This window comes from Tetranychus urticae, chromosome 2, assembly GCF_039701765.1.
Source record: "Tetranychus urticae isolate SD_2017Ah chromosome 2, NJAU_TeUrti_SD_1.0, whole genome shotgun sequence".
NCBI classification, from domain to species: domain Eukaryota; kingdom Metazoa; phylum Arthropoda; class Arachnida; order Trombidiformes; family Tetranychidae; genus Tetranychus; species Tetranychus urticae.
In genome coordinates, this window is record NC_142959.1 from 6,922,960 (window position 1) to 6,933,155 (window position 10,196).

The 10,196-nt window shown below is 32.3% G+C and overlaps 2 protein-coding genes across 2 annotated transcripts; both read left to right on the forward strand.

The window, feature by feature from the left end:
• Positions 1-3,631: 3,631 nt before the first annotated feature.
• On the forward strand, positions 3,632-5,980 carry LOC149093772 (protein cycle-like). The gene is made up of 6 exons (XM_089267209.1): positions 3,632-3,858; positions 3,924-3,982; positions 4,067-4,584; positions 4,669-4,775; positions 4,840-4,981; positions 5,045-5,980. Exons 1-6 carry the CDS (start codon positions 3,660-3,662, stop codon positions 5,802-5,804), a joined length of 1,785 nt encoding a protein of 594 aa, XP_089123335.1. The 5' UTR covers positions 3,632-3,659; the 3' UTR covers positions 5,805-5,980.
• Positions 5,981-7,923: 1,943 nt separating this feature from the next.
• On the forward strand, positions 7,924-9,306 carry LOC107366149 (3-hydroxyisobutyrate dehydrogenase, mitochondrial). The gene is made up of 2 exons (XM_015933726.3): positions 7,924-8,060; positions 8,212-9,306. Exons 1-2 carry the CDS (start codon positions 8,000-8,002, stop codon positions 9,132-9,134), a joined length of 984 nt encoding a protein of 327 aa, XP_015789212.1. The 5' UTR covers positions 7,924-7,999; the 3' UTR covers positions 9,135-9,306.
• The last annotated feature ends 890 nt before the right edge of the window (positions 9,307-10,196 follow it).

The following is a 10,196-nucleotide window of genomic DNA, read 5'->3' on the forward strand; positions in this document are numbered from 1 at the left end:
CTACAATTAATAAGTTTTATAATCTTCATTATTATCTTAAACATTGTATCATTGTAGTGACGTTATTTCTCGTTAGGCAATATCAGGAACTATTGAACACATTATTTGAATTCATTAATTAACAATTAATAATTAATTCATCATTAAATATCTATCATGATCACTTTAAGGAGTATCGTTAAATTGACTTGAAAATCATTTAACCAAGGATTACATTGTAAGTAAAAGTGAAATTACCAAAATAAACAACAAATGAACGAGGAAAAGACATTTTTGTTCAATTCTTCAACTGTTCAACTCTCATTGAGCTCTATTATTGAGCTTATTACTCTTATTAACCTGTGAACGATGCAACAGATACTTCAGGAACTGCGTCCAACTAATGAAAATAATGTAAGTAGATCCATATTTATCATTTTTCTAAATTACCGATTCCTTTGTTGTTTCTGAAATTAATATTTTTTTTCGATGAGAGTCTTGTTATACGGACACATATAATAAACAGTGCTATAGATTCAAATAAATGATCGATTATTATCGCGCTCTAGGTTAGGTTAGGTTAGATTATCTCAGCCATATTTCACAGCTTCGAATAGACAACATTCACTGTCTATTCTTCCTATTTATTACTTAAGTCAAGAAATCATCGAGATTCTCCAATGTAATCATGATTACTTCCAAGTATGTTTTTGAGTCTTGTTGAGCTAAATTCTTTCGATATTTGAATGTCAAATTTTTTTTTCAAACTTCAACCAGTCCTGAGACACTTAATGGCAGCAAAAACTGATGTAATGTTGATCGGAAAGTTAACGCTTCACGCACTTCAGATGAAATAATAAAATTGATTGCACTATTACAATTTACCAAATTAACAGAAATCATTATTCATTCACAAATAATTTGCATTCTACGTCTAACCAGCCCATAACCAATTGCTTTCGTGTTGTAATCAATTGCAGATTGAATGTGGATATAAATCCAATGATTTTGTTGAAAGTTCATCTCAAATTGCTAATGCTAGAAAAACATGATTATTTGAAGAGCTTTGTAAATTGTGAACATTGAACTTGAGTGAGAGTTAAAGTTAGCAATAGTCGATCATAAACGAGGTAAGATTTCGGGCAATTGGTTGAGTAAAAAATTTGAAGATTAAAAACTTATATATCAAATTATCTATATTTTATCTTTGATTCCATCTGTCAGCTCTTTCTTGTGAATGCTTAATGCTTATTCAAATTGCTAATGCTAGAAAAACATGATTATTTGAAGAGCTTTGTAAATTGTGAACATTGAACCGTTGTAATCATGATTACTTCCAAGTATGTTTTTGAGTCTTGTTGACCATCCGTCTTATTAACTGAAATGACCTAATGTTAGTCATTTAGGGAAAATGAATGCTAGAAAATTATCAAACCAGTAACACAAGAATACGATTAGGTGGTAGAAATTAAATTCTTATAGAGGTTTTAACCAGCTCGATACCTTCAGTAGTCTACAATTCATAAGTTTTATAATCAACATTACATTTTATCATTGTAGTGACGTTATTTTTCGTTCAGCAATATCAGGAACTTTTAAACACATTAATTGAATTCATTGATTAATAATTAATAATTAATTAACCTTCATGATCACTTTAAGGAGTATTGTTAAATTGACTTGAAAATCATTGAACCAAGAATTACATTGTAAGTAAAAGTGAAATTACCAAAATAAACAACCAATGAACGAGAGAAAAGACATTTTGACAATGAAACTACTGCCAGACTTGAGACGATTAATGGCTACTAAAAACTGATGTAATAGCAAAGGGAAAGACAACTCTTCTTGTGCATCGATACAATTGATTCCACCATCCCCAGTAACCAAATCAAAAGTTTCATTCCCAAATTTATCAACAAAACTTTGCAAAAATTCTACATCCTACAATTAACCTCAATGTTAAAACCAAAATCAGTTATCAAGTTTTACATGCTTGATTAATCTATCAGCGCCAATTGCAGTTTTGATTGAATTAACTTGCTCGCAATAGAGATTTAGAGTTGAAGCAACCCAGTTAAATTTGAGACCAGAATGTTAGCTTTGAATGTAATAATTGACTGCATGTACAAATGAGCCACACAGAAACAGCGCATTCACTTAATTGAGATCTTTTTTAGATTCACTTTCTAAATCCAACACTGAAAAAGACATGAATATCTTTGTTAATTTGCACCATACTCGAGTTAATACTTCATTCTGAATACTATCACGAATTTTGCCAGCACAAATGATGTTGAATCAGTTACTATGTATGTATGATGGGTATATTCATCTGAGTAAATTAAGTCTTTAGCAGCTTAAAGAGTGTACGAACAAATGAACCACGACGAAATTCTCATCGCGTACTAATCAAGAAATCATCGTTAGATTGACTTCCAAATCATTGAACCAAGGATTACATTGTAAGTTAAAGTGAAATTACCAAAATAAATAACCAATGAACGAGAGAAAGGGTCATTTTGACAATGAAAAGAACATTAGACTTGAAACAATTAATGGTAGCTAAGGACTTATGTAATATAAACTGGAAAGATAACTTTTTTTGAATTTTAGGTGAATCGATAAAATTGATTCCACCATCCTTAGTAATCATATCAACAGGTTTATTCCCAAATTTATCAACAATACTTTTTAAAAATGCCACATCTAACAAGTTGCCGCGATAATCATCACCAAAATAATCATCATTTCCATAAAGTTTCACATCTTTTATGAATCTATCATTGCCATGATTGAATCAATTTGCTCGTAATATGCATTCAGTGTTGAAAGAGCCCAGTTAAATTTGATACCAGGATGTTTACCTTGAATGTGATAACTGATTTTATGTACAAATGAGCCTGAAGCTTAACACAGAAACAGTAAATTCACTTGGTCGATAGCTTTTTTAGATTCACTGGCTGAATCCAACACTGAGAAAGACATCATAATCTCTGTTCACTTCCACCATACTCGAGTTAATAGTTCATTCTGAATAATATCACGAATTTTGCCAGCACAAATGATAATAAATCAATTAAAATACATGCATGAATGGTATATTTATTCCAGGAGATTGAATCTTTAGCACCTTAAAGAGTTCATGAGTAATGTAACATCGCTATTTGCTTGTGGGCCTAGTCAGGAAATCTTCATTTACATTATCACATAAAAAAGTTTATGAGCAAATGAACCACAACGAAATTCTCATATAGTCGTTGTCAAGAAATCATCAAGTTTTCCAATGAATCCAAATTTTCAGATTGAAAGGGAATCCTTTATCGTTATTATAGTTGCTAGTCGCGTTATCCATATCATGAAATACAATGAGACTGCTAATATCAATAGTGATAAAACTAGAATTAAATAAAAAAGTTAAAGTATAATGTTATAAGATCATGTTATAATCTTGATAATTAGATAATAGTTTGGACGCACATTCATTGAACTCGTTCAAGTTATGTTATCATGAATTTCTTTGAGCCGAGATAGTTATAAACACTTTTATTCGTATAAATATGAATATAGTATAAATATAAATAAGACAGTATAAATACGATAATAATATAATATAATATAATATAATATAATATTTATGAATAATCTATACCTTTTTTACATTACTCCTTTTCAGTTAAATGGATTGCAACAAAGCTAAAAAATCAAAACAAAATATTATACAAAAAAAGATAAACGATGAGAGAAAACGTCGATCAATTCAAAAGCAGTTAATTGATGAAATTGGATCTCTAGTGCCATTCATCAGTCGAAGTGACTCAAAATTATCTAAAAATGAAAGTTTAAAATTAGCCACTGGTTACATCAAGTTTATGCATGGTAAGTCCCTGTAAAAATGATTTATATATCATTCATCTATACATTTTAAAGATATGTTTTTATAGCTTTCAGGGATTTGGATGTTACACCATTCATTGTTGATTTAAATCACAGACTATCTCAGGTATGTTTGTATCATTTACAAAATATTTCTATGCATCAATTTAATTTTGGATCAGGATTGAAAATAATTATCTTATTTTTATAGTCAACAGGGAATAGAAATTACGTTATATGTGATGGAACATTGACTGTCATATTTTCTAGTAAAAATGCACTTGAAGAATTGGGCTATAAAGAATATGATATCTATGGAAGCAAACTTACAACTTTGATTCACGAAGAAGATTGTGAAAAGGTTGTGAATGAAATCAGTCACTTCAAAGATGCTATTATGAAACCAACAGAACTTGACAAACAGGAGTTATGCATAAACTTTAGAATGTGTGAAAAGAAGAATCTAAGGAAACAATGCAAAAAATATCAGTTGGTACGGTTTGAAGGCATAATTCAATACTATAAACAACTAATAACTAGAAAATTGGAAATAGCACAGACGAAAAATGATCACTTGATAAACTATAATACAGCGATTTTGATTCGAGGTTCAATAGATGTTATAAAAGATTCTAGTCTATCCTCGCAAATAAACTATAGGTTTACTAAAAACGATCAATATCATCTTTTAATGAACCTCGATGGAATGATCTTGTATGCTGATCACCGGTAAGTAAAATATTACGTTATTGTAAAGCGACGATTTTCTGAAGTAATAAATAGACGTTTAACATTATTTTTTGAATTTTAAAGAATCGTCAATGTCATTGGATTCCAACCAGTAGATGTTATTGGGAAATCAGCGTACAGCTTTATATGTCCTGACGATCAACAAATATCACTTTATTTACACACTAAAAGTAAATAGATCATACAAAAGCGTAAGAATACTTGAACTAATCTTATTTTTTTATGTTCTTGCAGCACTAAGAAGCAATGATGGTGTGGGTGAAGTGGTGCACAGACTACGAGCCATTAACAACACTTATGTCTACATAAACTCTACTGGTAAATTAGAACATGATGAGACAACAATACTTTTGCATGTCCTGGCCACAGCTTTAAGGTTTGTATTTTATTCCGCTTCAAAAAGTTTGTTAATATGTTTAATAACCTTTATTTTTTGCAGCGAAGAGCAAGGCGAAAAAATTCGACGTGAAACCGTAAAATTACTTACTCCTTATTGTGGTAACAAGACGACTGCAGAGTTGAAATATAGAGTGGATGAAATCGCTAACAGTAAATTAGCTGCACTGTCAAAAGATGAAAATCATGATGGAGGTCATTCCAGTCAGATTAAAAACTGCGCTGATTTCAAGCATACGGATGAAGCACCGTTTGCTAATATTTTTCCCTTTCCAAGTTCACCAACTATATGTGCTATTAATTCCTCTGGACAAAACGATGTGGGTCAATATGTCGAAAATGAGTTTATTCCTATCTCCGCATCACCATTGACTTATCAAACATCTCTTCCTGAGCAATTATATTTCACTTCTCAACATGATCATTCCATGTTCTTGTCGCAACATTCTTTACCATTAGCATCAACTCAAGAATCAATGCAATCTCAATTATGCTGTTCTTTTTTTACGCCAGAATCGATGCCATCAACATCTTCATCGTCAAATTGTTCAAATCCAGAAACCATGGGTCTATCCAACGAACATCAATATGAAGAGAGAAGCATGGTGACTAATGAAATATTTTTTCCAGATCAACAAAACCAATATGGACCTGGTTCATTTGAAGATACATTTGCTGAGCAAAATGCTACATCAGCCGACTTTGAGCTCAATCACAATTATCAAATTGCAGACATTAATAATGATCTTTACATAGACCAAGAAGCTCAAAAAAATAATGTTGATTACTTCCAATCAAATTGACAGTCTTGTTTAGCCAAATTCTTTAAGTATTTGAATGAAAACAATTGTTAAAACCTTTAACCAGTCTTGAGACACTTAATCTTAGCACGAACTGATGTAATGTCGCTCAGAAAGTTAACGCTTCACGAATTTCAGATGACAATAAAATTGATTGTACTTGATTACCTGTAGCCAAATCAACAATCTTCATTATTCATTCACAAATACTTTTAATTTTAAGTCTAAAAAGTCACCTCGATTATCATAAACAAATGCTTTTTTGTCGTAATCAACTTGCTCGTAATATGGATCCAATGATATTATAAAACGACCGTTGATTCACCTTCCATCTTATTAACTAAAATGACCTGATGGTAGTCATTTAGGGAAAATGAATGCTAGAAAATTGTCGAACCAGTAACACAAAGATAACGATTAGGTGGTAGAAAGTAATAATTAAATTCTTGAAGAGGTTATAACCAACTCAATTCATTCATTAGTCTACAATTGATAAGTTTTATAATTATCATTATCATCTTAAACATTGTATCATTGTAGTGACGTTATTTCTTGTTAGGAAATCACAGGAAATATTAAACACATTCAACATTAACTAGGTCAGACGATCGCTCGCCAAAATCGGAGCGTTAGTAACGAATTGAATCTATCGTATTTTTTATTAGATTTAACAAAAAACGAAACTTAACTTCGAAAAAAGTCGATGCATAGTTTTGGTCAATGAATAGATTTAATTTATGAATTGGGCATCGAATGTATAATTCCTTTGCCGCTATATAGATATATACATGTGGGGTTTTATTCAATATTTGTTTACTTTAAAACAAGTAAAAAATTTTGGTTATAAAGATTGATAGCTGAGGTATTTTTAGGTTTACACTGAGAATACTTTCCCTGTCTATTGGGTGAGTTTGAATGAATGACTTAAGTTTACGACTGAAGGTGCGAAACGCAAATTATGAGAAGTGGCGGAAATGAGACCAATACAAATGATAGGCAACAAAATTAACTTGACATTACATTTAATGAACAGTCTAAGAGACCACAATATTTTCTAACTTTACTCATTAAGTGGTGACGTCCGATTGCCTTACTTTTTTCTTGCTCTTCTTTCTAGAGCCTAAAATATCGATCTGCCATCTTGTTGATGTTAAAACTTCAACTCACTGTTATACAGAGAAAAAGACGGGGAAGCGAAAGAAGATTCAACATTTCCAAGACGATTTTGTCGTAGTTAGAGCTATATTTTGATGACTATTATGATGTTGATATACGATCTACGATGATGTATCTTTTATAAATTGAATCGAATGTAACAATAATTTTCAAATGAACATCAAATGACCTTTAAAGTCGAAGGGAAAAATCCCGAAAAATGACCTTTGATGCTCGTTTTTCGATTTTCAGATCTGCAACATGCTCTTAATCAGGCATGTTGCCAATATCAATTTCGGGACCTCAACCGTTTAGGAGATATCATAATTGCAAAAAATTGCTTTTGCATGAGTTTCAGAGTTTTTTGCCCCTTTTTTGGCCATATTTCGATTACTATTGTTGATATAATGTTGAATCTTCCTGATAGTCATCGAAATACCTCGAAAAATTTCAAACGACCTTCAAATGACCTCTAAAGGTCAAAGGTCGAAATCCCGAAAAATGACCTCCGATGACCTTGAAAAGTTGATCGTTTCACTGTCTCAACATTTTCTGTTTAAGTGTCAAATATCAAGTTTCTATGATGTTTCATTCGTTAGATATCTTGTACACAGTAAAACAAAAAGTGGATTTTCGAAAAGGCATATCTGAGTTAAAATCTTCACTTCGTTTCACTACGCTCCGATAATTAAATAAGAAATGACTTTGAGAGTTCAAGGTTTAGATTGCATCAATCTCAAGTAGAAATTAACAAATGAAGGTAGAGAAAGAAATGATAGAAATATAATCAAAATTAAATCTAAAGAAGTAGATAAATATGAACAGCTTATAATCTGATGGAAGATTAGGAAACGTTATTGTCGTCCTTGATGCCTTGAGTGATACGCTTTCTTCTTCTATAGTTACCAGACCAAAGAGCTTCTCTTTAAACCAGACTAGAGATATTAAACAATCATCATTTTGTTTCTTTCTGCAGTTACCTTGTTTTGTTCATTTCATTTTTCTATTTTTTCATTTAAAATCAGTCGCCAAATTAAACCATCATGATCACTTTAAGGAGTATCGTTAAATTGACTTCCAAATCATTGAACCAAGGATTACATTGTAAGTAAAAGTGAAATTACCAAAATAAACAAACAATGAACCAGGCAAAGACAACTTTGTTCAATGTTTCTCGTCTAACTTTCATCCAACACTTATTTCATGTGCCTTATAATTTGACTTTTTTAATTAATCTCCATTCTTAAATCTTTAGTTCAAAAATGTCAAGCTCATGTTGGATGGATCGGACTAGGTTTCATGGGTACTCCTATGGCTAACCACCTTATCAACAAGGGTAACTCTCTGGTTGTTTACGACATCAATTCAGCAGCTGTTGAGCAATTCAAGGCTAAAGGAGCTGTAGTTGCTTCTAGCCCAGCTGAAGTTGCTGAAAAATGTGATCGAGTGTTCACAATGGTTCCTGCTGATCCTTATGTGATCGAAGTTTTCTCAGGATCAAATGGATTACTCACTAAAGCTAAGAAAGGAACCATCTTGATGGACTGTTCAACTGTTCACCCAAATACATCCAAAAAGCTACTACAATTGAGCAATGATGCTGGAGTTGATTTCTTAGATACTCCTGTTGCTGGTGCCGTTCCTGCTGCCAATGCTGGTACTCTAACCTTTATGTGTGGTGGTAAAGCCGATTTGGTTAAAAAAGTTGAATCCTTATTACTCTGTATGGGACGTAGGGTTATCCACTGTGGTGACACTGGTGCCGGTTCAGCTGCAAAAATTTGCAACAATATGATGCTTGCCATATCAATGATTGGAACTAGTGAAACCCTTGCTTTAGCTCAAGGCCTTGGTATAGATCCCAAAATGATGACCGAAATTCTCAACATCAGTTCTGGTCGTACCTGGTGCTCTGATACCTACAATCCTGTTCCTGGTATAATGGAAAATGTGCCATCTGCTAGAGATTATAAGCCTGGCTTCAAAGTTGAACTAATTGCTAAAGATTTAGGTATTTCTCAGTCTTGTGCTAGTTTAACTGATGCCCCTACTCCTATGGGAGCTTTGGCTCTATCGATTTACAAAGCTATGACCAACAATGGTCATGGAGAGAGAGATTTTTCCTATGCTTACCAATTCCTATTGAAAAAAGTTGCTGGTGGAGTTAGGAAAAGTTAAACAATATCAAGAAATTGGACCATGATCAACAAAATAATTCGGTGATCTGCGATAATTTCCAGTTTTCAGTTTGACTGGACTGTTTGGGACTTTATTTTGTAATGTACATTTTCGCGGAAAATGCTATTTTATAAAGCAAATGCATTCAAAAAAAGATACAAATATTGTTAAATCACCTGACTTTAATTTAAAATTTGTTTCGAGATCAGTTTTCTTTATTAACTGGTAAGTTCAATTGGTAATAACATAGAATCAGTGATGTACTCCGTAGTTGTAGCGACTGGTTCTTCGAAATTTTCAAAAATCATAAGTCCTTCACTCAATTTAGGAGATTCAGTTGTAGTTGTAGTTGTGGTCGTCGTAGTTGTGGTAGTTGTCGTCGATGAGGTGGTTGATGGTATTGGTGTTGATAATGGCTTATTACGCTTCACTGTTGAGGCACTACTTGGTTTTACCATTGGTTTGGGAGAGCTTAATTTGACTTTGATTACAGGTGGACGAGTTTTTGGTTTGAAAAACAATTTTCGATGTAGATTGTACTGTTTAGATAATCTCGTTGCATCCCAGTAAGGTTTTTCCAAAGTTTCATCCTCTAATGTGTCAATGTTTTTATCAGGATTTTCATTCACTGAAAGATCAGCCTCGGGTTCATCAATTTTTCGAGCATCTTCATTGTATTCATCAAAATCAGAATCTCTGGTTGATCTAACCACATGACTGGATGTTTTTTGCGCTATATTTAAAATAACTGATAAGACAATCAAATATTTAAACGTGTTCATTTTGGACAACTTGAAGCACAGGTAAAGAAGTGAAGTAAACAACACAAAGATAGTTCTTCGAATGTTGAATTTAGTAAGTTTGTTTGGCCTTAAAAAGGGATTGAGATTTGCTTTCAGCCCAGGATTATTCTCATACCCAGAAAACTTGTGATCTTGAAAATAGAGGGACTAAAGTGGTCAAAAACAGTTTTAAGGTTTAAAATTTGGCATAATCCGAATCTGGTTTTCAACTAGATTTTCAAAATATCGAGGCTTAAATATGGGGCTAAAATAACCCTCG

What these genes read in the sequence shown, in the direction of transcription:
- LOC149093772 (XM_089267209.1), top strand. Translation starts at nt 3,660, where the DNA reads ATGGATTGCAACAAAGCTAAAAAATCAAAACAAAATATTATACAAAAA. An exon ending in TTACATCAAGTTTATGCATG is followed by an intron (nt 3,859 to 3,923) that starts GTAAGTCCCTGT and finishes ATGTTTTTATAG; the next exon opens with CTTTCAGGGATTTGGATGTT. An exon ending in ATCTTGTATGCTGATCACCG is followed by an intron (nt 4,585 to 4,668) that starts GTAAGTAAAATA and finishes TGAATTTTAAAG; the next exon opens with AATCGTCAATGTCATTGGAT.
- LOC107366149 (XM_015933726.3), top strand. Translation starts at nt 8,000, where the DNA reads ATGATCACTTTAAGGAGTATCGTTAAATTGACTTCCAAATCATTGAAC. An exon ending in ATTGAACCAAGGATTACATT is followed by an intron (nt 8,061 to 8,211) that starts GTAAGTAAAAGT and finishes TTAAATCTTTAG; the next exon opens with TTCAAAAATGTCAAGCTCAT.